At 45.9% G+C, this 26949-nt stretch overlaps 1 protein-coding gene across 1 annotated transcript; it reads left to right on the top strand.

Annotated features, from left to right (window-relative positions):
• Positions 1 to 1453: 1453 nt before the first annotated feature.
• On the top strand, positions 1454 to 23746 carry GTF2A1L (general transcription factor IIA subunit 1 like). The gene is made up of 9 exons (XM_063124742.1): positions 1454 to 1477; positions 6313 to 6414; positions 7686 to 7839; positions 11407 to 11471; positions 14973 to 15069; positions 17921 to 18471; positions 19660 to 19932; positions 22579 to 22668; positions 23608 to 23746. The coding sequence occupies exons 1-9, from the start codon at positions 1457 to 1459 to the stop codon at positions 23713 to 23715; spliced, it is 1461 nt and encodes a 486-aa protein (XP_062980812.1). The 5' UTR covers positions 1454 to 1456; the 3' UTR covers positions 23716 to 23746.
• The last annotated feature ends 3203 nt before the right edge of the window (positions 23747 to 26949 follow it).

Raw genomic sequence — 26949 nt, 5'->3', positions numbered from 1 at the left:
CATTGCCATGCTGTCTAGGGCTTATGAGAGTTGTAGTCCAGAAGCTCTGGAGGGCACCTGCTTGCCTATCCCTGATTTAAATAAATATAAATACACGCGCGGGGCGGTTAAGCTGTGTTAAACATGTTAGGACTTATTCCTGAGAAACAAGCTATAACCCTATGCACACTTATTTGGAGAAAGAATTTAAGGCGACCTGTTCCACTTCCCCCACCATATTTTATGTCTAACCACAGCCAAGATTCCAGGAGTTTCGTATGGGCAACAAACAGACCGATCCTGTGCAGGCACGCCCAACTCTGCAACTTGAAAGATGGTGCCCCTCTGGCTTAATTAGGGTGACCATATGAAAAGGAGGACAGGGCTCCTGTAGGGTGACCATATGAAAACGAGGACAGGGCTCTTGTATCTTTAACAGTTGTATTGAAAAGAGAATTTCACCAGGTGTCATTTGTATATATGGGGAATCTGGGGAAATTTCCTCTTCATCACAACAGTTAAAGCTACAGGTGCCCTGCCCTCTTTTAAATCTGGTCACTCTACTATAGCTCCTGCACTTTAACTGTTGTGATGATGAGAAAATTTCTCCAGGTGCTGCATACATACAAATGACACCTGCTGACATTCCCTTTTCTATGCAACTGTTAAAGATACAGGAGCCCTGTCCTCCTTTTCATATGGTCACCCTAGGCTCCTGTATCTTTTACAGTTGCATAGAAGGGAATTTCAGCAGGTATCATTTGTATATATGGGGAACCTGGGGAAATTTCCTCTTCATCACAACAGTTAAAGCTGCAGGTGCCCTGCCCTCTTTTAAATCTGGTCACTGTAGTATAGCTCCTGCAGCTTTCACTGCTGTGATGAAGAGGGAATGTCACCAGGTTCTCCATATATACCAATGACACCTGCTGAAATTCCCTTCTATGCAACTGTTAAAGATACAGGAGCCCTGTCCTCCTTTTCATATGGTCACCCTAGCTTAATTCAAAAACGGAAAATGGGCTGGGCTGGACGTGGGTTTGGGGAACCTCTCCCACTTCCCAGATAGGGAGTTGCGTGTGATTCACCCCTGCGATCATTGTAATATGAAGAACGCACTCTGCACATGTTCGGAGGCTACCCAGTTCAGATGATCTTGGGACGAGCTTTGATATTGCCAACAGGTGCTGAGGCTGAGCCTCGCCGCCGCCCTCTTATCCCAAATGAACCTCCGCTTTCGGGGTGTTTTTTTTTGCCGAGGGGGGCTGATCTCCCCCACCCCCGTCAGATGCCGTTTTGTGGACAGACTCGTCCATCCGCGTACCTCGCTGAACAAGCGCTGGAAAGCGCCAGGCGCGGTAGTTGCCTCGGGAACCGCCAGGAGGCGCGCGAGGACGGGCGTTAGAATCCGCGGCGGCTTAAGCCCTGCACGGAGCGTGGAATGGAGGCCAGAACCGCGCAGGAGAAGAGAGAAGCCATGGCTCGGGGCAACCCAGTGGTGAGGGCTGGGGCGGGGAGGAGGAGGATTAAAGACCAGCCTAGCTGGAGCAGACCTAAGAAGAGGCAGGCGGGGTTACTCCGGGATACTTTAAAAAATAATAATTCTTGGTTATTTAATCCGAAGAGTAAATCTACATTTTAAGGAGTGTAGACAACGCACGACCCGCGTTTGTGTCCGGAGAGGTTGGGATTAAAAGAGCCAGGGCTGCAGCTTTCTCCTCCGGGGCTTTGTTTGCGTTACATTGTGGCACTGTGTAGTTAGCCTACGGAATTCACTGCCACAAAATGTAGCTTTGAAAAGCTTTAGAGAAACGCAGGATCTGCGCTACTGCTTCAAAACGGTTTATAACGGTACTGAAAACTGTTGGGGGCTCGGGACACACTTCATATACAGTTTTCAAACCGTTTTCAAAGTGTCCTATCCTGCTGGGTGTAGATAGAGCTGAGTCTTTCAGATGTGTTGGACAATAACTCCAAGCATTATGGGTGTTGCTATCCAAGGCATCCGAGGGCCCCAGGTTGGGGAAGGCTACTTTTACAGCCTCTCAAAACCCTCCCCGCCCCCTATTTGGGGGCAGAGAAATGGGGAGGGTGATTTCACTGAATTTCTCCAGGGGCAGCAGAAATCCTCAACAGAAGTTTCACACCCATAGGGCTTGGCGTTGTCAAGGCTTCTTTCTCTTTTATCCTAAAAGTTTTTGGGTTACGTAGGTGCCCTCTGCCACTGCAGTTGGCAACAGCATCAACTATGTCGGCAGACTGGCCCCCAGTATGTATCCAGCAAAACATAGTGGTGAGAAGAGGCAATGTTTTGGGCAACTTCAGGGAAGAGGTGGAACTAATGTTGTGCTCCGATTTCCTAAAATTTTCCTTCCCCCATGAAAGAGGCTTCCATAGTTCTGCCTCATTCTCAGGGTGTTCTTTCACTATTTCTGTGGTGTTTTGGGGCTTATCTAATCTCACGGAGGTGTGGTGTGTGTTTTCTTTCTGTTACATTTATTACATCTTTCTATTGCTCTGCAGCCTCCCAGGTTTCCTGTGCTTCCTTCCTTGAAAAAGCCCTGTGGGAGGAATTACCTCATGATTAGGGTGACCATATGGAAAGGAGGACAGGGCTCCTGTATCTTTAACAGTTGTATTGAAAGGGGAATTTCAGCAGGTGTCATTTGTATCAGGCAGCACCTGGTGAAATTCCCTCTTCGTCACAACAGTTAAAGCTGCAGGAGCCCTGCCCTCTTTTGTATCTGGTCACTCTAGCTATACTCCTGCAGCTTTAACTGTTGTGATGAAGAGGGAATTTCACCAGGTGCTGCCTGCATACAAACGACACTTGCTGAAATTCCCTTTTCAATACAACTGTTAAAGATACAGGAGCCCTGTTCTCCTTTCCATATGGTCACCCTATGTCTTCCCCTGGGCTGTAATTGAAATTTGGGAAGTCGGGGAGCTTTGCAGGCCGATGGAGGGATGATTACACAATGAAAGACAGAACACTCAGTCACACTTCTTTTATATCAAATTGAACGACAGTGGGGGTTTTTTTAAAAAAAAAAAGTGGGGGAAATTTTCGACACAGCATCAGCTGCTTTAGCCAAACTGTTAGTTATAATAACTCACATTCCAGGTGTGGAGAGGCAATGCCTATTAGCTATGGTAGCTTAACCGAGCCTCCGTGTTTAGGGGCAGTGTATTTTTGAATGCCAGTTTAAAGTAGGTAGGATTACCTTTGTGCCTCACTTACCTGCATCTCTGAAGCATCTGTCTGGCTGCTATAGGAAACGGGATGGCAGGCCAGAGAACCTGAAGAGAGACTGAAAGAACTGGGCATGTTTAACCTGGAGAAGAGAAGATTGAGGGGAGACATGATAGCACTCTTCAAATACTTAAAAGGTTGTCACACAGAGGAGGGCCAGGATCTCTTCTTGATCCTCCCAGAGTGCAGGACACGGAATAACGGGCTCAAGTTAAAGGAAGCCAGATTCCAGCTGGACATCAGGAAAAACTTCCTGACTGTTAGAGCAGTACGACAATGGAATCAGTTACCTAGGGAGGTTGTGGCCTCTCCCACACTAGAGGCCTTCAAGAGGCAGCTGGACAAGCATCTGTCAGGGATGCTTTAGGGTGGATTCCTGCATTGAGCAGGGGGTTGGACTCGATGGCCTTGTAGGCCCTTTCCAACTCTGCTATTCTATGATTCTATGCTCCAGCTGGGCTCTTCTTATGTTCTCCATGCCACGCTGGGGTAATCTTCCCTTCCCCACAATGCTGCTGTAGATAAGCTGCAGCTCCCTTGGTAAAATCCTCTTCAGCTATAGGGTTGGGTCTGCACATGCCTAGAAGTAAGTGCTGCAGTGACCCATACAGCATCTGAACCCTCCTATGGCATTTTCCTTAACTAGAGTAAGAAACGGATACCGTTTGTCCTAGTAGTGTAGCAGATGAGAAAACATGGGGCTGGATAGTTTGTACTGAAATAAAGGTGGGAAAGAGCTTAAAAGACTTTTTTTTTTAGTTAAAGAGATAACCTTGATGAAAAAAAAGAACACTCTCTGAATTGGTAGGCTATGTGGCCAATTTAATTCCATTAAGGTGCAATCCTACACATGTTTGGATAGAAAAATGGCCTACAACTCCTGGCAGTCTTCAACGAGGTGGCTTTTATGGTGCAATCCTAGTCTTATCTATTCTGAGAGAGGGAGCCCACTTTAATAAGACTTACGAGAATGAAGCTATTTTTTTCCAGGTTTCTGCCCTGTCTGTTTAGAAATTTTAGTTTTTTAAGAGCTTCCTGCTGCTGTTGTCATCCTGACTGGTCCAGGCCTTGGTCTTTAGGGCGGCACTTTGGCACTGCAAGGCGCCTTCCGCCTGCACTTGTGTTCCTTCCTGACATCTGCATGGGAAGGAACACAAGTGCAACCTTTCCCAGTGTTTAAAAGTAAGAAAAAAAAAAAAAACCAAGCAGGGGGGAGGAGAGGAATGGGGCCGTTCTTCCCCCATTAAAAAAAAATCTGTATCTCCGCAGCTGTGCAGATACAGCTGTTAAAAATAAAAGGAATTGGGGGGGAAGGAATGGGCTGCCAGAGGGAGGACGTGAGGAAGAGGGGACAGGGACTTGGGGCGAACCACTTCTCCTCCCTCTGGCTGCCCGTTCCCCCCTTTTCTTTTTATTATCTGTATCTGCGCAGCTGCGGAGATACAGATAATAAAATTCTTTAAAAAGGTGGGGGGGAGGAACTGCACTGTTCCTCTCCTCCCCCCATTTTTTTTTTTTTGCAGGCCATGGGCTCTGCTGCCAAAGTAGTTGGGGTAAGTGCCTGACTTTTTTGGAGCAAAGTTTCCAGGGTTTGCCCTCGGATGGCTTCGCAATGGCGGCTGTGTCATGTAGATGACGTGCTGTTACTGCGAAGCCACCCCGGGGCAACCCTTCGTTTAGACATGCCCCACCACACTGGAAAACGGAGATACAGGAACAGCTAAAATTGTGCAGAACGCAGCGGACACCTCTCAGCTGGGCTGGGTCCAAGGAACATGTTATGCGAGTACCCCAGTATCTGCACTGACTCCCTGTTGTCTTCTGGGCAAAAATAATTGTAGGTGTGCATTTTGCTTTCTGAAACCTTCTTCCCTCCTTTTGTTCCTCCAAAATAGTTAAGATCAATGGACAGTGCAACCCTGTAATGTCTACTTCACAGTAAGTCCCATTGAGTGCAGTTGGGCCTACTCCCAAATCAACGGGGGTGGGATTACAGCCTGCGAGCACCGCCCCAACTGTACTAATTGTGAGTCACGTTTGAACAACGAGGGCATGCAGAGAGATGCTCTTGGTGGCTGTCCCATATCTGTAGTTTCCCCTAGAGGTTCATCTAAAGTCTGATCCCCTGTGTACTTTGCCGGAAGAAGGGCAAATCTTTCCTCTGTAGGAAGCTAGGGTTGAGGAAGTGTGGTCACTGGTTTAATTGGGCTTTTTGTATGTAGTGTGTGTGGGGTGGTGGTTTGCTTGTTGAACTAAGGCTGAACATAGCAGAACTTACGTCTTGAGTACTATGTATGTAGAGAAGGGATGGATAACTTGGGGTCATCCAGATGTTTTGGCCTATCACTCCTATTGGCCCTAGCCAGCCTAGCCAATAGTGAGTGATGATTGGGATGTAGTCCAGAACATTTGGAGGACCACAGTTTTCCCATGCCTGCAGAATAATAATAATAATAATTAATTTTATTTATTACCTGCCTCTCCCTCTGGATCGAGTATAGGATTGTTACTTCTGAGTGACTGTGTATGTCTAGGATTGCACTGTAATCACCTAACTAAATATTGCAGAGTTGGGTATCTTGGGCAGTATCCACTGTGCCATTCCGCAAATGATAATGTGCTAGCGGAAACTAGGTTCTGCACTATGCGGAAGAGAAGAATCCAGCTAAACTTAGGTTTGTGCAAGTGGTTGTGCAACCCGTTGCAGTTTCCGCTTGTGTAACCAGTTAATGCAACTGCTTGCACAAGCGCAATAGGCAGCCGCTTGTGCAATGGAAAATTTTGGCAGAGCACCACTGGTGCGGTTTGAGTTTGTGGAATGTCACCGTTGGATGCTGCTCCTTTAGTCCCACAAGCAGTCCTTCTGGCTTCCAAGATTTCAGCCGTCATTGCCCACCAACGTTGAAACACAACTGTTCAGGCATAGGGGCCAGACACTTGGTGACTTTGAAGAGAAAAACCTGAGCTTCCCAAGATGCTCGAATCTGCACCCAATATGCCTTCTGTTCTCCCACGGAGTCGCAGCACAGATTGACAGCTCTTCTCTTAACTTTTTGCTCTACAATTCATGTGCTGCACAGCCTAAATTCTACAAATCAGTTATTGACGACGTGATCGAATGCGTCCAGGATGTCTTTGTGGAAGAAGGCGTCGACGAACAAGTCCTGAAAGAGCTGAAGCGGGTTTGTTGAATGGTTTTGCTTTGCATTTCTGCTGTCTCTTTCTCTCCTCTCACTTAGGGCACCAGGTTGTGGAACTCTGGTTTAGTCCACGTTTGGTGACTGACAGCATCTTTCCATGTGGGTTGTGGGTGGAAGAGAGTCTATAAACGAGTCATGTCTGAAAATATTTAAATTCAGCTTCCCAGGTTTTGCATCCACTGATACATTTTGTGTTGAATTTATATTTTGATGCTCTTTCACACAATTGCCATGCGAACTTCCTGCACCCATCAATTCAGGCCGTTGTCTATATGATGGCGGTATTGCTGCGCTTGGCAGAGCGAACCAGGGTGCAGCTGCATTCACGCTCCTTCCAGCATCTATATGGGAAGGAGCTCAGTTGCGGGTTTACAGACGCCGCCGCCGCCGTGCCTGCTCACCCGAGGCACCTCGGAGCATCTGCGCCCCTCCTCTCTTGTTCCTCTCCCCCCAATCTGCCCCCTCCCCCTTTAATTCCCCCCTTAAAAAGCCTCCACAGAGGCATGGAGCCTGGCTCTAAGCTTTGGGGCTTTGCCCCTGGGTCCCTTTAGAGTGGCGGCTGTGTCATGTAACTCACCTGCCGCCACTCCGAAGCTACCCCTGGGTAAAGCGCCCGTGTAGATGTCCCCTAGCTCTATTGGGATGGTTATATTGCTAAGTGCTTAAGCAGTGACAAGTCTGGGGATAGTTCGACTAGGTTTTTTGTTTCCTACAGGTATGAGACACACACACAGAGGGAACACAAGTCTTGCAGTGTCAGCATAATATTTATTCACAAGCTTGCCAGCAGATCATAGGAGAAGCAAGCAGACTTTTATAAGCAGGCAGTGCAACTACTAATTCTGTATCAGATGCCCCAAAAGCAACTAATACAAACCCACAAGGCCATAACCCACGTGTTTAGCTGATGGCTATGGGAAGACCTCCAATCTCTGCCTCTGTACCCAAACGGAGACTGATAATTCTTTTATTTTTCCATCCACACCCTCTGGAGGATTGGACCAAGATTCTATCCTGCCAGTAAACTTCCCACCAAGGAAAATGTAGCCCTTCCATTAAGCCCCTGATTGCATGTCAACCTGTTCTTTCAGCATCATCACAGGGATAGGCCCATTCACAACAGTAGAGATAGCCCAATTCTATATATCTATATCCATATCCATCCATCGGGTTATGTAAGATCTTGTTGGGGAGCAGAAAACTCAGCTGGCTTAAACTGGATGGCTTCTTTTCATGTGTGTGTTTCCTCGCAGCGCTGGGAAGCAAAAGTGATGCAGTCCAAAGCAACAGAAGGCTTCTTCCAGCACAGTCACATTTTGCCGCAGTTCATGTTGCACCTGTCTCCCAACTGCAACCAACCCCTGCAGACATCAACAGGTCGATCACTGGTTTCTCTCAGCAGGGAATGTACAGCGGGGAGGGACCATCACTATATAACTGTTTTTGTTAAGGTCACTATAAATATTGAGCGGGAAGCACCCTACTTTAGTGATAGAGCACATACCTTGTGTGCAGCGTGACCCAGGTTCAATCCCTGGCATTTCTGCTTTAAAAGAACAGGCGGCAAGTGATGGGGAAAAAAACCCTCCTCTGCCTGAGACAGGAAGAGCCACTGCTAAGAATTCAACTCTGGTTTAGATGAAGTGATAGCAGATGGAATCTGGGAGCACTGAGAAATCTCTGCTTTCCTTTTGTAATTTGTTGGGAATGTAGGTGCTTCAGTCCTGCATTTTTCCCTGTGTAGCAATCCATGGTTGGTAGCTACAGCTAAGGGCAAGGGATTTCCCCACCACCACCTCTTTAAGTAATATTTTTTAAAAGTGGTTGGCTGTGTCCTCCATGCAAAGCTTTTTGGGGCAGGGGATAGGGTACTGCGTTGCAGTGGTTCCGCTCCTACTTGGATGGCCGATTCCAGAAGGTGGTGCTGGGGGATTATTGCTCTGCGCCGTGGCTCCTAAGCCACGGGGTTCCACAGGGCTCTATCTTATCCCCTATGCTGTTTAACATATACATGAAGCCGCTGGAGGAGGTTATCCAGAGATGTGGACTGAGGTGTCATCAATATGTGGATGATACGCAGCTCTACCTTTCCTTTTCATCAAACCCAGGTGAGGCAGTGACTGTTCTGAACCAGTGCCTGGGCACGGTAATGGACTGGATGAGGGCTAATAAACTGAAACTCAATCCAGACAAGATGGAGGTACTGTTAGTGGGTGGTTCATCTATCCGACAAGGTGATGTTTGCCCTGTCCTGGATGGGGTTGCACTCTCCCTAAAGGATCGGGTCCGTAGTTTGGGGGTGCTCTTGGATACAGAACTGTCACTTGAGGCACAAGTGAACTTAGTGGCAAAGAGCACCTTTGATCAGCTTAGGCTGATATACCAATTGCACCCTTATCTGGACAGAGATAGCCTAGCTACAGTTATCCATGCTCTGATAACCTCTTGTTTGGATTACTGCAATGCGTTATACATGGGGCTGCCTTTGAAAACGGTCTGGAAACTTCAACTGATACAAAACAGGGCAGCACGGTTACTAACAGGGACTGGCCGACGAGATCACATCACGCCAGTCCTTTTCCAGCTTCATTGGCTGCCAGTCCAGGTCCGGGCCCGATTCAAAGTGCTGGTATTAACATTTAAAGCCCTAAACGGCTTGGGGCCAGGCTATCTGAAGGAACGCCTCCTCCCATATCTACCTACCTCAGATAGTCATCCTCAGGGGTCCTTCTCCGTGAGCCCCTGCCAAAGAAAGTGAGGCAGGTGGCTACCAGGAGGAGGGCCTTCTCTGCTGTGGCACCCCGGCTGTGGAATGAGCTCCCTAAGGAGGTTCGCTTGGCACCTACATTATATGCTTTTAGATGCTAGGTGAAGACCTTTTTATTCTCCCAGCATTTTAACAGCCTATAAATAATTTTTAAGTTGGTGTTTTAAATTTGTAATTTTGCATTGCTGCTGTTTTTATCTGGTTGAGCTTTTATATTGTATTTTATAGTATGATTTTGTACTGTTGTTTTATACTTTGAATGTTTTTAATTTTTGTGAACAGCCCAGAGAGCTCCGGCTATTGGGCGGTATAGAAATGTAATAAATAAATAAATAAATAAATAAATAAATAAATCAAGTCAAATGATGCAGCTCAGCAGGTCCTGGTGAGCCTTGTACTGGAGTCCCATGCAAAATGTGTGTTCACCTAAGACAGCCTTTCCCCATCCCGATGCCCTCCAGTTGTGTCCAGATTATGGCACTCATAGTCCAACACACTTGGAGGGCACCAAGATGGGAAGGCTGTCTTAGGTGGGGATTATGGCACTCGTAGTCCAACACACTTGCTGGGCAACAGGTTGGGGAAGTCTGACCAAAGACATAGGCCCTGTTCAGAAGACATGTTAAACCACAGCTTTAATCATGGTGAATAAGGCAAAAGGCCCCATTTGCCATGGTTAAAGGTGTCTTCTCAACAAAGCCATAGAGTTTAAAAGCAGCAGCCTTCAAATGCTCTTGTCCCTTGGTTATTGGTCAAAAGTCTAAGTGGAAGGGTCAAATATTCTTTTTTTCTTGCTCAGTTGGCAAACTTCCAAGAGCACATTCCCCAGTCACCATAAAACAGGGGTGGCAGCATTTGAATGTTGTTTTTATACTGTTCTTATGTTTTTGATGGTTTTTACATTTTGTATACTTTTTAATGTTTACCATTTTAACTGTTGTAAACCGCCCAGAGAGCTTCAGCTGTGGGGGGCGGTATATAAATATAATAAATAAATAAATAATGTTCAGGTATTTGGCCTACAGTTCCTATCGGACTCCACCATTGACCAACCTGGCTAAGGTTGATCGACGTTTCTTCCAGTAAATATGAACAGCGTGAATGATAATGTATTCACAACACGCATGTTTGAACACCAGATTGGATCAGGCTTCCCCAGACCTGCGTACACAGGTGTTTAAGGGCACAGTGTTATGCATGTTTAGACAAGAAAAAGTCCTACAACTCCCAGCATTCCCCAGCCAGCATGGGACAAGTGTGCTGGTGAAAGGAGATGTCCTTGTTCCCTCCTTCCCATGGCAACTCCTGAAGCCCCCTGAAAATGCTACACAGGGAGTCAGGAGATCTTGCTAAATGGCATGAGCTGTGGTATTGGCAGGGAGGGGAGAGGGGGGATCCCTACAAATCAGGCGGAAGGAGCTTTGGCGAGCGTGCATAAATTCCACTGAGGCTGATGGGTCTTCAGGCCGCTCTGCTTCATAGTGGCAAACATGTCACTCTAGTGTGCAGCTGCCCAAGGTTCTTTGATCACAAAATTCTGACTGAAGTACAGTTCCAAGGAGAGATCTCGGGGTGTCTATACGCTCTGTTAACCCCGTTGTGGCTGCACGGTTGCGCTGCGTTGTTTAAATGATGCAGCCACCAACTCGCAGCAATATCGGGATTTCACCTTCAGAATTGCGCTTTTTCGCAGTGCCCTGCTTTTCCGATTGCTCCAATGCCACCATGTTGTTTATCCCTTCTGTCTGTGGGGGCTTTGGTTTGGGGGTATTCCTAGGCACAGTTCTGAGTGCAGGGTAAGCCTTGGAATGCAGGGCATTGGGCGGGTGTGTGTGTGTGAGAAAAGCAGGATGGCCGCTGGATAGCTCATGCTCCCTCCTGCCGTCTAGATTTAGCGTTCCTGCCCTGCAGTGACGATGCTGCAGGGTTTGGTGGGGGAAACAGAGACGAAGCAGCAGCACATAGATATATCCCCCACCCCCGTCAAAGAGGTGCACAGACTTGCTGAAACATTGAACAAACACAACATTTGTTGCGGCTTCCTCATTTGAGGCTAAGCACACGATTCTGATGTTTGTCGGAACCGTTTAGTGAGCGTTGCAGGTGCCCAATGGCTATGTATGGACACAGTGGGAGAATCTACATTTAAGTGATTTTTTTTAAAAAATATGTCCTTTTCACCTTTTATTTAAACAATATTTCTTTAGGTTTTGCTGCTGGAAGAGGAATTCGTCAGTTTACTGCTCCTACATCAACAGCAGCTGCTGAACTGGTATGTCGCTTTTGTATTACCTTATGGAAAGCAAAAATCTAAGTTTTTTTTAAAAAAATCTGTATCAAAAAATTTGCCTGCTCAACAATCTTCAGTAATTATAAATACCTTTGCAAAATGCCAATGCCAATCAAACCAGTAATTATAGTCAGTTTAAAAGAGTTTAATATTGATTTGGAATACGGTGATCATTGTGCTATTTTTGTCTGCGATACTAAACACAATCATTATATTAATAACATCAAGATTTTTATACTGCCAAATAGTCAGAGCTCTCTGGGAGTTTCACAAAGATTAAAAATTATTTTAGAATACATTATACGCAGTGTAAAAACATTTACATCAGTGGTTTTCAAACTTTTTCAGGTAAACGGCCCCTTGGTTCCACAAACTCAGGCCCAGTGCCCCCTACCCTACCCTATAAAAATCATTATTCAGAATAGCGATTTTCAACGACCCACTAAGGAAGATAATAACAATAAAATTCAAAACAGTAACAATTAATTGAATATTTACTCAAAATCCAATTATAATTTTTAGTTTATTCAATTAAACATAATTGATGGACTTGATCCAGTGATATCATCTTTTCAAAGTCTGATAGTCATTTAGCAAGAATATTAGATATCACATTTAGTAATTAGGGTAGAGTACCTCACTACCCCGTTTCCCTGAAAATAAGACAGTGTCTTATATTAATTTTTGCTCCAAAAGATGCGCTAGGTCTTATTTTCAGGGGATGTCTTATTTTTCCATGAAGAAGAATACGGTACACATTTATTGTTGAACAAAAAAAAAGGTCTTATTTTCGGGGGGATGCCTTATATTACAGCGAGAGGCAAAACTGGAAGTAGGTCTTACTTTCGGGGGATGTCTTACTTTCGGGGAAACAGGGTATTCTGTAAATTCTTAATGTGATGGATGGGTTTGATGAAGTGATACCAGTTTCCCAATGTCCGATTTAGAGTCACTTAACATGAGTCTTAAATCACCATGTTTAGTAATCTGGAGTCGATTTCTTTGCTTGGAGAGAAGTAGGCAGACCACACTAAAACCACATTCCACCAAATATGATGTTGGAAATTCAACCAGGAGCTTCTGAACTACTCTCTATAGTGCAGGATAGCAATCAGAAATTTCCTTCTGTAACCAAAACTCCTGGTACAATTTCTTAAACTTTGCCCCTTTAAATGGGAAGCACCCACCGCAGGCTTGCTGAGGGAGGGCCGAATGCCTCTGTTTTGCAGCCGGCATGGCGGGGCACACCAAGCAGGGTATGTCTCTTCATTAGCGTTTTGGTGCTTTTGAAACATTTCAATTCACCGTTAAAAGGACTCTTCTTAAATGGTATTAATACATGTGTGGATTATATGGCTTGGGACCAAACTACCGTCTCCCATAAAAATGTCTCTGGGTTTTAAGACCTTCTGGAGAGGCGCTTCTTGGAAAAGACCCCCTCGAGCACCTCCCTGCTGCCCCTTTGTCTCTAAGTGCCTCCCTGCCACCCCCATGCCTCTTAACGCCCCCTATGCAATCCCCCCCAAGGATTCCCTACTGCCCACTTTGGGAATCACTGATTTACATTAATACATATAAACAGACAGCACACACAGCGACAACGTATCTAAAAACAATTTATAAGCAGTCAACCAAAAGACAATCCAGGACCTAATTAAACTCATTATATGCTGCCAAGTGCCTGCGAGAAGAGGGTGGTTTTAACGTGGTGTTGAAAAGATAACAATGTTGGTGCAATGTGTGCCTCGTTGGGAAGATCATTCCATAATTGGGGGCTTACCACCAAGAAGGCCCTCTCCCTTGTTGCCACTCCCCAAGCCTTCCTCGGAGGAGGCACCCGGAGGAGAGCCTTAAATGCTGAGCAGAGTGTATGGGTCAGTTCATCAAGTACTGTGGTCCTGAGCCGAGTAAGGCTTTATAGGTCAAAACCAGCACCTTGAATCGGGCTCAGAAACATAGAGGCAACCAGTGTAATTGAGTGTCAGGATCAGGCCTGTTCTCCCTAGTGTGGGGGAAAGGGTTGCAATGTGGTCAATCAGACTCAGAATCTGGAGAAGAAGGACCAGAAATTTACCAGCCAACACAGGAATCAATTATCCAAGAGTCAAGGATGAATCTTCCCAGCAGCTTATCTGTGAGAATGCAGATGGACCAGCCTGGGAAACCTCCTGGGAACTCATCCTCTGTCTGATGGGGAGGGTACATCAGAGTTGACAGATCTCAGAGTCCACCGCAGGGTCAAGTTGGCGGAGTTGGGAGGTGGTGGGAAGTGTTGAGAGAAGGTGGGAAGTGTTCTCGCTGGGTAGTGGCTTGCGAGAGGCTCCTCAAGAAAGACTCTTCCTGACGAAAAGTGTCTGTTGGAATCCTGGGAACAGTCCTTGAGTTGAAGGCAACTGCTTAGCTTTGTTAGTCAGGTTAAGCTTAGAGCATAGCTCCAGGCATTCACACACCTTTCAGCTGAGAAGAGATGTTTGTTGAATAAAGCTTTGTAGATTACACATCAGATATCTTTATTGTCTCGTACCGGCAGGGGGTCTTGGGATCACTACAGCAGGCCAGAATTGGTTTTTGTATTTTGCATGGTGGAATTAGTTTTCCCAGCAACAATATCTTGTTCGCTGTTGTAATGCACAGTATTTTGGGGTGGCTGGGTCTTGAATGGACAAGTAAGACCCATTAGCTGTACAAAAGACCTGCTCCGGATGGTGATGAAAACTGTTTTGTTGAGATGGATCAGCATTGCTGCTTGTATTGTTGGACGCTCCTTGGGGGTGTGGCTATGAAGACTGTCATGATGAGTGTTTGCACTTCAAAAAGTATCACTCCACCACTGCTTCTCATCATTCATTCATTTATTACTTTTCTATTCCGCCCAATAGCCAAAGCTCTCTGGGTGGTTCACAATATGATAAAACACAATATCATCATCATCATCATCATCATCATCATCATCATCATCATCAATAAAATAAAAAATCACCTGTTACCTGGGCTTTTTAATGGGAAATGTTAGGGATTTCAGAATTTAGCTTTTAATGGTGCAGGTTTTGGACAGCTCTGCACGTAGTAAATGCAACACTGGGCCTAGAGTGCTTCTACATTAAAAAGAAATCACATTGCCTTACCAGGGTGTTGTGCTTCCTGCTTCTTTTGTGCGATTCTTATGGGCTGCATTACGCGGACGGAGAGGGGTGATCACATGGTTTGAATTGAATACTTTTCCTTCTAAGTGTGCTCTGTTCACTTCCATTGAGACAGTGCCAACTAGTGGTGGAAGATCCTACTTTCCCCCAGATATTACCTCATTAAAAGTGGTTCTTTTAATAGTGGGATTTCCAGGGGATAGCACAGGAGACGTCTCGGTCATTAATGACATTGTGTAATGGACCTACAAACTTCTGTGAGTGGCCAATCAGGAGCATGTAATAAATCGCTCATTTAGAGGAGTCCATAGAGTCTAACATGACTTTCCTTTTACTCTAGGGCACTTCCAGAGCTGGTGCTGCAATCCTTACTCTGCCTTCAGGCCTCGCCTATCCTATCCAAATACCTGCTGGAGTGACTCTGCAGACAACCTCTGGTAATGCTTAGAGACACTGCTGTGAGCATCTTCTATGGAGTGGGAAGTGGGGAAGACTGCGAGATTTTTGCAATTTGGAATAGTGGTGTTTAGGTGTTGACAGCTTAAAGGCAGTTCTGTATTACAAACATATCTGGTATTATACAAGATCAGTTGTCACGGCTTCTGCCTAAAGAATTTTGGAAATTGCAATTTGCTGAATCCTTTCTAATACGTCCCCTACCCCACCTTCCGAGAACTACAATTCCCAGTGTTCCCTGTGGAGAGCCAACCACAATTCAAGCAGTTTGTTTGTTGTGGAGAGAAATGCCCCGAGAGGAGATTGGAAATTGGAGGAGGAAAAATAATAATAATGACAGCACTGTAGCGTTATGAGGCTCCTGGGATTTTAATTAAAGAAGCTTGCATGCTGGAAGCCAACTCTGACCTAGTCAATTTGAATAGTTTCGAACTTCCAGCTTCCAAATTCTCCTGCGGCTGTTGATCCAGCAGCACAACACAAGGGGACAGATAAGAGAAGACATCCAGAGAAGGAAAAGACACCCTGTCTTTAAGGAGAAGGTAGTTGGTGTCCTTCAAGGGCGTTGAAGAACATGGTGAAATCTTACAAGATATCAAGGAAGCTAAGGGCGCAATCCTATGCAGGTTTAGACAGAAAAAACCCTACAACTCTCAGCTTTCCCCAGCCATCAGAGCCAATGTGGTGTAGTGGCTAAAGTGTTGGACTGGGAGTTGGGCGATCCAGCTGGGGATCTACACTACTGCTTTAAAGCACTTTATAACAGTTTTGACAACTGTTGGGGCCCAGGACACACTGCATATACAGGTTTCAAAACGTTTTCAAAGTGCTTTAAAAGCAATAGTGTAGATCCCCCCCAAGTTCTAGTCCTCACTCGACCACGGAAGCCCACTGGGTGACTTTGGGCCAGTCACAGACTCTCAGCCCAGCCTTCCTCACAAGGTTGTTGTTATGAGGAAAAAATGGAGAGGAGGCTGGTCATGTACACCGCCTTAGGTTACTTAGAAGAAAAAGGGTGGGATAATAAATAAATAAATAAATAAATAAACCGCTTGAAAATTCTAAAGGGCAGGGGGTCATGATCCATGGAGCAACAGGTGAGTCGCATAGGCTGTCATGTTCTTTGCTATGTTCAAAAGAGGTGTCAGCCGGTACATGGTGCCCTGGGACACCCATGTTGGGGACCTCGGTGCCGTAGGGTTCCTTGCAGAGAGCAAAGTCATCTCTCTGCCTCCTTTTCAGATCCAGTTCCAGCACAGACTGACTCCCTGTATACACCCACTCGTCCCCTCACCTTGGCCTCGTGGGACAAAAGGTTCATCTCTATCCCTCCGCCATCGCTTTCTTCTTGGCCCATCCCAGCTCCCATTAAAACACACCAAGGGAATGTTACCGGGCGTCAGTCGTCAGGTCTGCTCCGGGTAGTCCTGCTTGCTGAAATCTTCGAATCAAGAGTTACAGGGTTTAGAGGGACACTGAAGCGCTTTGTAATCACAGTTACTGGGCTGAGGGGGCCCTGGAAGATTATGTAGCCAAGAGGTGTTGAGCCTCTTTCAGCCACAGGGCCAAATTCCATTTCAGGGAAATTTTAGGGTGCTGGATTCCAGTAATGGGTGGGATATTATTATTGTTGTTGTTGTTTATATACCGCCCCATAGCTAAAGCTCTCTGGCTGGTTTACAAAGATTAAAACAAGGAAAAAGGAGGAAACAGAAGGGGGTTTAGCTTCAAGCTCTTACTGACGCTAACTTTGAGCTCCTTCAGACGGGGGTGGGGGGTGGGATTGCATTCCTTTACCATGGCTCTTCCACATTTGAATCGAGCAGTAATAGCACGAGGAAGACAGCAGCGACCATGTGGCTTGTACAGCCTCAATGCAGTTGAATGGGACAGCGCCTTCCAGTGGGCATTTTATGGCGCAACTTCGCCTGCGCATGGCAGGAAAATGTGACAAATATCGATATATCCCAGAAGAGTCGGGTTTTCTGAGATGTATTTTTTAGTGCTAAAACTGGGAAATGGAGCACAGGAGGCTGACGGCGTCCTCAGAATGACCTGCGAACATCTGTGAGTGGCCAGTAATGAGCGTGTCAGAAAACGCTCATTTAAAGAAGCTCTTTGCTTTAGGGGAGGCCTTTTAATAGCTGAGAAGGCCCCCAACAATGGGTGGTGATGGGCCAGAAGAAATGAGGATGGCCATTTGGGGCATCTCCTTGTTTGCTGTCCATGGAGGGACCAGCCACCTCTCTCTCTCCCTGTGAACTGCCCAAGTTGAACTGGCTGTTGATGGATAGAGCTTGGTGGGTGGCACAAGGCTGCACGATGGACTGGCGGGCAGAGGGTGGAGATTTTGCCATCTCTTGCTCTCCTCATTCTCGCAATTCTGTTTGGCCACTGACAGACGTACAAAAAGGTACTAGCCTTCACAGAATGCAAACGGCTGATAAAAACAAAGGACCATAAAAAGTACAAAATTTAATACAAAGAAAAAGAATTAAAATTGGCAATATTTTTTACATATTTTGTATTTCTAAATTGGAACATCCAGTGATTTGATAAAAAGTGTTCTTTTTCTAATGGCCAGACGTGCTTCGACCAGGAGGTCCTCTTCAGTGGCCCAAAATCTAGGCTTGTATGTGCAAAAAAAAAAAAAAAAAGTTTTATCAAGTGGGGCTGACTGTTTTTTTTTTTATCATTCCCAAATAGAATCAATCATGTACACAAGTGAAACGTTTCAGTTCCACTCAAGCCTCAACTGTAGCATTTTATACAACAAGCCACTGACAGCGACAGCTCTCTTCACAATTTCTTTTTTCTTTCTTTCTTTCTTAGGGCAGCTGTACAAAGTCAACATGCCCATGGTGGTCACCCAGGCCTCAGGAGGTGGGACGGTCCTCCAGAATCCCGTTCAGCAAATATTCCATCAGCTGGGCCGGCAGCCCTTGGTGCCTCCGTCTGCGGTGCAGGCGAACACCTTGTCTCTTCGAGCAGCCGGAAGGGAAAGCCTGCAGGCCCCGAAGCCTGCTGCATCCGAGCAAATGGGGATGCGAGAGAAGGCCTTGCGTGGGGCTGCTGTCATGCAGGAGGCTGTTGGGAGCCAGGGGAAAGCTGCAACGGGGACTCTGGTAAGCCAGCGGCCATCTAGTTCCCCGGAACCCCCCCGGAACGCCAATGTCCAAATGGCGACTCCTGCCTTGAAGACGCCTGAAGCTGATCACACCATGGAAGGGACGGCAGGCAGCTTGTCCGATGGGGGAGATTTGGCTGTGAATCTTGAACAGCCGCTGGATCCTGATGATATAATTGAGCTGATAATTATGGGCAATGAGTTGGATGACGGTGCCCTCCTGGCTGACGAATCCAACCTGCCCTTTGCTGAACAGGTAATTCCAGGGGCATATTTTCCATCCTTTACTTAGAAGATTCCTTTCCTCGCTACGTCTGCTCTTCAGGACAGCTTGCAAATATAATTTTAAACACGTAGCATGTGTAGAATCATGGAATAAGCAAAGCTGTGGGGTTTGGGCCATCCCATGTTAAAAGGACATACAGGCACCTGTTGATTATAAAGTCATAGAATAGTAGAGTTGGAAGGGGCCTCCAAGGCCATCGAGTCCACCCCCCCTGCTCAATGCAGGAATCCACCTTAAAGCTGTCCAGCTGCCCCTTGAATGCCTCTAGTGTGGGAGAGCCCACAACCTCCCTAGGCCAGTGGTTCCATTGTCAGAGTTAGATTGCACCTAGACTTTTCTTTTTCCTCTCTCTCTCTCTCTTTTTTAAAGGGTTACTTTCTGAAGCTCTACCTCACGAGTACCCGCCTGTGCGACGGTTGCACTGCAATTCCGTTTATCTTTGTAAACTTTCCAGGATTGAAATCTGGGAGCAGGATCCTTAAATTCCTCTTCGGCCTTGCTCCTGGGTTTGGCCTTGGAAAACTGACATGGGCAAGAGTTGTAATGCATGTTTTCTGCCGGTGAGCTCATGTCCAGATTGGGATTGGGAGCCTCTCTCATATGAGGCTGAGGCTGCAGAAGTGGTGTGGTGAAGAAATGCTCCTGTGTCTGCCAGGTTATGCAAGTCTGTCCTCCCCTCCCTCCCTCCCTTCCTGTTGGGAATATTGCATCCTCATCTGCAAGTTACAGGAAAAGGGTAGTGTCCAGTTAACTAGTTAATGCATAGAAATTTTGGGCATAGCTAGTCTTAGGATCTCTATAGCCTACAGTTTCCTGCTCCTCCCCTCCCCATCTTCCACCACTGCGGGGTGCAGATGTCTTGCTCTCTTGCTCCTGCCTGTGTAAAGGAACACTAAAGTGGATTGAACAAACATTCCTGAAACCCTACACTGTGCCTGCATTTGTATGTGCAGGAATATTTGTGAGTAAAGCAGTTTTCTTTCTTCACTAAAGGAATATGTGGTCTCTCTCTCTCTCTCTCTCTCTCTCTCTCTCTCCTTTTGTGTGCATGAGGGACTGGTAAAGACTCATTCTGTTCTGCCTCTTGTTTTTCTCTGCCAGCTGCCTTTTAAACAGGAGGCAGCAATACCAAGTCAATCTCACCCTGCTTCCTTCCAGTTAGACACCAATGTGCAGATGGAGTCTCAGAAGGATATGGCCAATGACCTGTCACAGATCATTCAGCTGGATGGAACAGGCGATGATTCACCCAAGGGCGAAATAGGAAGCCCAAGAGATGGAGATGAAGAGGAGCTCATTGGCATCATTGATGCTGAAGATCTGAAAGTCCTAGATGAAGAGGAGGAAGAAGGTGAAAACAGTACTTCAGACAATCAGTCTCTTAGCAGCACTAGTGATACTGATGATCCCTTGGTTGACATCACTGAGGAGGTAAAGTCTTTTATCCTTTTGGAAATTATTTTGTATTCCTGCCTGTGGCTTGGGCTCAAACTACACACAGAATCGTAGAGCTGGAGGAAGGGCTACCCAAGGTCATCTAGTCCAACCCAGTGCAGGAAATGCACTACAAAAGCATCCGCAATAGTTGGTGGTCCAACCTCCGCTTTAAAAAACCTCTGGTGAAGGAGAGTCCACCACTTTCTAAACAGTCTGTTCCATTGTCGAAGAGCTCTTACTGTTGGGAAATTCTCCCTGAAGCTTAGTTGAAATCCCCTTCTCTTGTAATTCAGAATGGGTCCTGCCCTCTTGAGCAACAGAGAACATGTTGCGCTCATGTCATAACATAAGAGCCCTGCTGGATCAGACCAAGGGTCCATCTAGTCCAGCACTCTGTTCACACAGTGGCCAACCAGCTACCCAAGGGAAACCCACAAGCAGGACATGAGTGCAGTAGCACCCTCCCACCCATGTTCCCCAGCAACTAGTGTATACAGGCTTATTGGCTCTGATAGTTGAGGTTGGACTTAGCCATCAGGGCTAGTAGCCATTGATAGCCTTCTCCTCCAGGAATTTATCCAACCCCCTTTTAAAGCCATCCAAATTGGTGGCCATCACCACATCTTGTGGTAGTGAATTCCATAGTTTAACTATGCACTGTGTCCTCCTTGGCCACTGTGTGAACAGAGTGCTGGACTAGATGGATCCTTGGTCTGATCCAGCTCTTAAGTTCTTAGAACAAATTTGCTCCATCTGTGAGAGCCCCTCAGATACTTGAAGATGGCTATTGCATCATCTCTTGATCAACTTTTCTCCTGGTAAACATACCCAACTCCTTCTACCTTTCCTCATAGAACGTGGTCTCCAGGTCCCTCACCATCTTTATTGCCCTCCTCTGGACATGATCCAGTCTGTCAGTTAACTTCTTAATTGGCAGTGCCTAGAGTAGGGTGACCATATGAAAAGGAGGACTGGGCTCCTGTATCTTTAACAGTTCTATTGAAAAGGAAATTTCTGCAGGTGTCATTTGTATATATGGGGAACCTGGTGAAAATTCCTCTTCATCATAGCAGTTAAAGCTGCACGTGCCCTGCCCCCATTTAAATCTCGTCACTCTAGTATAGCTCCTGCCCTTTAATTGTGGTGATGAAGAGGGAATTTCACCAGGTTCCCCATATATACAAATGGCACCTGCTGAAATTCCCTTTTCTGTGCAGCTGTTAAAGATACAGGAGCCCTGTCCTCCTTTTCATATGGTCACCCTAGCCTAGAGCTGGACACAGTCCTCCAGGTGACATGGCAGTGGGTGGCCTTTGATTCATCTCCTGATATATATTGATATAGAGAGGCAGGCTCTGGGAATTACAAATCTGCAGGACTGCTTATCTTTGGGCAAGATGCTATCTCAGGGTATGTCCAAAGAAACTTAAGCTGAACAGTGAGCCGTTTGTCCTGTGACACTGGAAGAGATCTGTACAGCACCAGTAGACTGTCACAAAGACCACCTCCCTCACCCCATGGAGCAGTTTTTAAACAACTTTGCCAGTTGTTCCTTCATGGGGACTCTGGTAGCGCACAGTCTCGTAGCAGTTAGAGAATAATTTCATGGAGCGCAACTGGGGAAAATAATACATCTGTCTTCCTGTGCACTAATATTGTGTGAACTTCATGGGTTTTAATGCTTAACTGGGGAAGCATTGCCTGTGGGAAGGTCACTAGTGTGCCATCAATTTGTATCCTCATTGTAGTTGTGAGCCACTGTAATGTAGCTGTTGAGCAGTGGCACTGTTGAACAGATATCTCCCCACCCACCCCGCCCCATCCTAAATACCTTTCCTGCTTAAAAAGGTACAACGGGCTACCTCAGGGGATGGTTGGTGCTCTGTCAGAGATGCTGTGGATGCATCTTGCTTTGAACAGGGGGTTGGACAGGATGACCTCTAAGAGCTTTTCTACATGAGGCTGTTAACTGGCTGTATCCACTTTTGGATTCATCACAGAACTGAAATCTGAACAGTGCACGAGAAGCATTTCCTTTCCTGCTTCTCTGCTACATAACCTCTAGGTGGCACTGTGATATAGTGGAATAGCACAAATGCACAAGAGGAAATTGCACTTTCTTTTGTTTTCACAATTAAATTCCACATTTTCCTCGTTCTAAAAAAAAAAAAAAAAAAATCTTGCCAAAAGTGCTGGTTAGACACAGAAGCAAAACTGTCATCTAAACAACTGTGAGTAGGGAATGCTGAGTGCACGATAGACGCCTCGTGTAGAAAAGCCCTAAATTCCTTTCCAACTCTTTAATTCAGTAAATCTGCCTTATGGATTGTTCCACTCATATTGGACATGCAGAAGCTGCAAACATCCTCTATATTGGTATAGGTGACTAGGTGTCCTCCAGATGTTTTGGACTGCAACTCCCATAATCCCCAGCCAGTGTGGCCAGTAGTCATGGATAATGGGAGTTGTAGGCCAAAGCATCTGGAAGGCACCAGGTTCCTAGCCTTGCATGATACCCACCCTCGGTGTTCCTGGTAATGTGTTTCTAAGAAGGAGTTAGCTAGGTGTTCTTTAAAAAAAGAATTAATAGTTAAATGCCAATTGGAAAACTGCACGTTGAACTTTGTGTTTTTTCTTCAGGACCCTTTAAATTCTGGTGACGACGTCAGTGAGCAGGAGACACCAGATGTCTTTGACACTGATAATATCATTGTATGCCAGTATGACAAGGTACGGAAATATTTGCTCCTTAAAGGAGCCCTGACACCTTTAAGTCTCTCCCATTCTGTTAAAAGTGTGAAAGATAAATTTGGTTGCAATTTCATTCAAACATTACACAGAGGGAAACCAGTGAATACTCAAACAGGTAGCTGCACCTGATCAGTTCACAAATATGATACCTTCATACTTTACATTTTTAGACGTACGCCAATATAAAATAATAAAATTTACAATGATATAATGTACATTTAAAAAATAATCATGTCCTAGGGCAGGGATATTGCTACATATTTACATGATCCATTATCCTTTGAGAACGGGCGCTTAACCTACACCCCAAACACACTGGGTGTTTCTATATTAAAGAAACCCCCACATCCTTACTGGGATTTCTTCTTCCAAGTTTTTGATGGGCTTCTTTAGATGGTGACCATGTGATATGGAATTGAAAACTTTCCATCTCGTAGTACTCTATATGTTCAATGAAACAGTGCTATCTAGTGGCTGTAACAACGCTGGCTTTATACAATGAGATATCCCATGATAATTATAAGTACTCATTATCACCGATCTTTATGAAAGCGAGATTGTGTGTGTGTGGGGGGGAAAGCATAGGAGACATCCAGGAGGTTGATGATATCATGTAAAGAACCCACAAACCTCACGAGCATGCAATAAATCACTCATGTAGAGAAGCTCCCTCTCTGGCATTTATGTACTTCTATCAAATGCTGATTTGTTCACATGTTGGCTACAAGAACGTAGTGTAGATATGCCCCAGTGCTCTTTGTTTTGATAACAAAATTCTGCTTTTAAGTAGTGCTTTATTTTCCATTACTTACAATGGAAAGCAGCTTTCCTCTTTATGTACTTTCTTACTGGCAGGTTTTAAAGGTTGTTGTAAGCCATTTTCAACAGATCTGACCTTTCTTTCTTTCTTTTTGCTAGGTCCAGCGAAGTAAGAACAGATGGAAGTTTTACCTGAAAGATGGTGTGTTGTGCTTTGCAGGAAAGGACTACGTTTTTTCCAAAGCCTTTGGAGACGCGGAATGGTGAAACTTTCAGAAATACCCGCAGTGATATAATCCTAAAGACTCACACCCTATATTGGAGCATTCAGTAAGAATGTGCTGAAATTCTTGTGTTTTGAAATACGGGATGTGAAAAGAAACTTTGCATGAACAAAGTATGTAACTATGTAAAAACAAAAGTGGTGTTAACAATGACTGTGTGCTGACCAACATTGCCTGTTAACTCATATTTTTTATAGAATCATAGAATATTTGATTTGGAAGGGGCTTATAAAGCCATCTAGTCCAACCCCCTGCTCAATGCAGGAATCCACCCTAAAGCATAGCTAATAGATGGCTGTCCAGCTGTATCTTGAATGCCTCTGGGATGGGAGAGCCCACAACTTTCCTAGGTCATTGGTTCCATTGTTGTACTGCTCTAACAGTCAACATGTTTTTCCTGACGTCCAGCTGGAATCTGGCTTTCTGTAACTTGAGCCCATTATTCTGTGTCCTGCATTCTGGGATGATTGAGAAGAGATCCTGGCCCTCCTCTGTGTGACAACTTTTCAAGTACTTGAAGAGTGCTGTCACGTCTCCCATCAGTCTTCCCTTCTTAAGGCTAAACGTGCCCAGTTCTTTCAGTCTCTCCTCATAGGGCTTTGTTTCCAGACCCCTGATCATCCTTGTTGCCCTCCTCTGAACCCTCTCCAGCTCGTCTGCATCCTTCTTGAAATGTGGTGCCCAGAATTGGATGCATTTTCTGTGTGTGTGTCCCTGTGTTTGCGTGTAAGTGCTGCATTTGGTTTTTATAAACAATTGCATGCGCGGAGGGCATTTCATGCAGTGCAGTTAGCCCTGGGTGCTGGAGAAAAGTTAACAAAGGACCCCTGGACTTGGTAGAAGCTCTTGGCTCTAAAAATGTAAGTGTGTGTGTGTGTGTGTGGAGGGCAGGGAGTAGTGGTGGTTGTAAAGGAAGCCTGAGTCAATCAGTCCTTCCCAAGGGTTCGTTCCGGGGTTCCCCGCTCCCCACGCTATAGGACCGGTAGTTTTTTGGAATAAAGACACACAAATACACCAGGCTGACCAAAGCAAAAATTTAATACATGAGAATAACTACTAAGTAAGGCCTTGGTCGACAGCAGCCACAGAAACAATACAAAAAACTAGGCATGTGCTCCGCTCCGATTAGGAGCGGAGAAGCAGTAGCGAATTGGCCTGCTCCGCCTTACCCAGAGGCGGAGCAGAAGCGGACCGCGGACCCCTAGAAGCAAGGCGAAGAGAAGCGGCCATTTTTCGGAGCTCCTATTTCAGGCGGAGCGCTCCGATCGCCATCTTGAAAACATTTCGCCCATAGGATTGCATTGCGGGAAATAATTGCGGATAACTGGGTTGTTTTTGAAGCTATCGTTCTGAAAATTCTTGTGCTCAGAGAGTCGTGGATGGGGGTCATTTTGAGACTACTCTCAGCTCTCTGCGTCATGCGGGTCGCGTGCTAGAATTTTTTAAAAATCGGGTAAACAAACGGACAGTGCGGGTCAAACGGCAGTTTTCGCCCATAGGATTGCATTGAGGAAAAGAATTGGGGATAACTGGGTTGTTTTTTAAGCTATCGTTCTGAAAATTCTTGTGCACAGAGAGTCGTGGATGGGGATCATTTTGAGACTACTCTCATCTCTCTGTGTGGTGCGGGTCACGTGCTAGAATTTTTTAAAAAATCGGTGGGAAAAATACCTTTTTCAAAGGGCTGAGGGGCAGAGTCAGCTCCCAGTCATGATGATCCCAAAGTTGGAGGAGGGGATAGGCAAAACGGGTAACTTGGGATTCTGGGAAACTTCTCTTTCTTCATCTGAACGGACTTTTCCCAGTGTTTTTTAACACAGTAGCCCCACCAAATGCACAAACACAACCTGAAATCATATACTAAACCAAGAATAAGAGATAGAAACATAGCACTGCTACCCACCCTAACTTTGGGGAACAACTGAAAAGATGTGGTGCAAGGGGATGAGCTCCCCTAGGGCATCTCATTGTGGACGTGCCCCCACTCTCTCCTGTACTGGAAGGCCATCAGAGCCTTCCAAAGAGAGTAACCCGGTGGAGCAATGCCTATCATGAGTCGAAGTGAGCGTTTACTTCTTAGTGGTGGAGCAATGTCTTTCATGAGTTGAACTGACAGTGTTGTTTCTTAAAAGACTGGTCACTAGGACCAGTCAAATTGGCAGCTGCTTCCCCCTCCCCCAGGCACATCCCCCTATTACTGGTAAAAGACAGATATAGCCTTTTTAAAAAAGTTCTTCTTGTTGTTTTATCAGCAACACTGATAAATTCCCCAAAAATCAGGGGATGGTGGGATTGCCTTGAAACTTGGCATCCATGTGGACACATGGATAAGCTATCATGGTGCCAAGTTTGAGGTTTCTAACATGCAAATTGACATAGTTGTAGAATGGGACAATTTGGGGTGAGTTAAGCTGCGCCAAAAATCAGGGGATGATGGGATTGCCTTGAGTCTGGGCGTCCATGTGGACACATGGATAAGCTATCATGGTGCCGAGTTTGAGGTTTCTAATATGCAAATTGACGGAGCTATCCCAAGGGGTCTGAATGGGGTGCCCGATTTTCAAAAATTCCCCAAAAATCAGGGGATGATGGGATTGCCTTGAAACTTGGCGTGCGTGTGTATACGTCCATGAGGTGTCATGGTGCCAAACTTGAGGTTTCTAACTTGAACAGAAAAAAAGTTGTATAATTTTTTAGCTTTCAATGCAACCCTATGGGGGGGGAAAAACGGAGCTCCGATCCGGATCCCCGAGCGGAGCGGAGCGGGGGCGGGGCGAAGCGGCCTGCTCCAAAAATCACGGATCTGCAAGTGAAGCGGAGCGGGGGGTCCGTGCACACCCCTACAAAAAACGGTGGGGAATAAAAGGGAGGGGAAAGGGTAGGATGAGGTAGATTTGAATTAAGAAATACTAACCACAAGTCCATCTAAAAGCATGCAGCCACACCACTAGGCCCCCACTTCTCCCGGCCAAATAGTGGCGAGCCTTGTCCTAGAAAACCAGACCCTAAAACATAACAAAACTCTAACTTCCCTCAAGCACCCCGACTGGGTTGCTTCAGACGTCCATTGCCCCAGGCCGAAGACATTCTGAAGCCTAATCCAATTAGCTCTTTTATCCCTCTTCTCCCCGGCTGTACCAACCCCTCCTCCCTAATGAGGGTACTTGATCTTCGTCACACACTTGGTCCAATTAGCTCAACTAGGAGGTAGCATACA

The sequence above is a fragment of the Elgaria multicarinata genome, chromosome 4 (genome assembly GCF_023053635.1).
Source record: "Elgaria multicarinata webbii isolate HBS135686 ecotype San Diego chromosome 4, rElgMul1.1.pri, whole genome shotgun sequence".
Classification (NCBI taxonomy): Eukaryota; Metazoa; Chordata; class Lepidosauria; order Squamata; family Anguidae; genus Elgaria; species Elgaria multicarinata.
Note: the sequence above shows the minus strand (reverse complement) of the source record. Positions and strands in the feature narration are given on the sequence as shown.

What these genes read in the sequence shown, in the direction of transcription:
- GTF2A1L (XM_063124742.1), top strand. Translation starts at nt 1,457, where the DNA reads ATGGCTCGGGGCAACCCAGTG. An exon ending in TCCTGAAAGAGCTGAAGCGG is followed by an intron (nt 6,415 to 7,685) that starts GTTTGTTGAATG and finishes GTTTCCTCGCAG; the next exon opens with CGCTGGGAAGCAAAAGTGAT. An exon ending in CAACAGCAGCTGCTGAACTG is followed by an intron (nt 11,472 to 14,972) that starts GTATGTCGCTTT and finishes CTTTTACTCTAG; the next exon opens with GGCACTTCCAGAGCTGGTGC.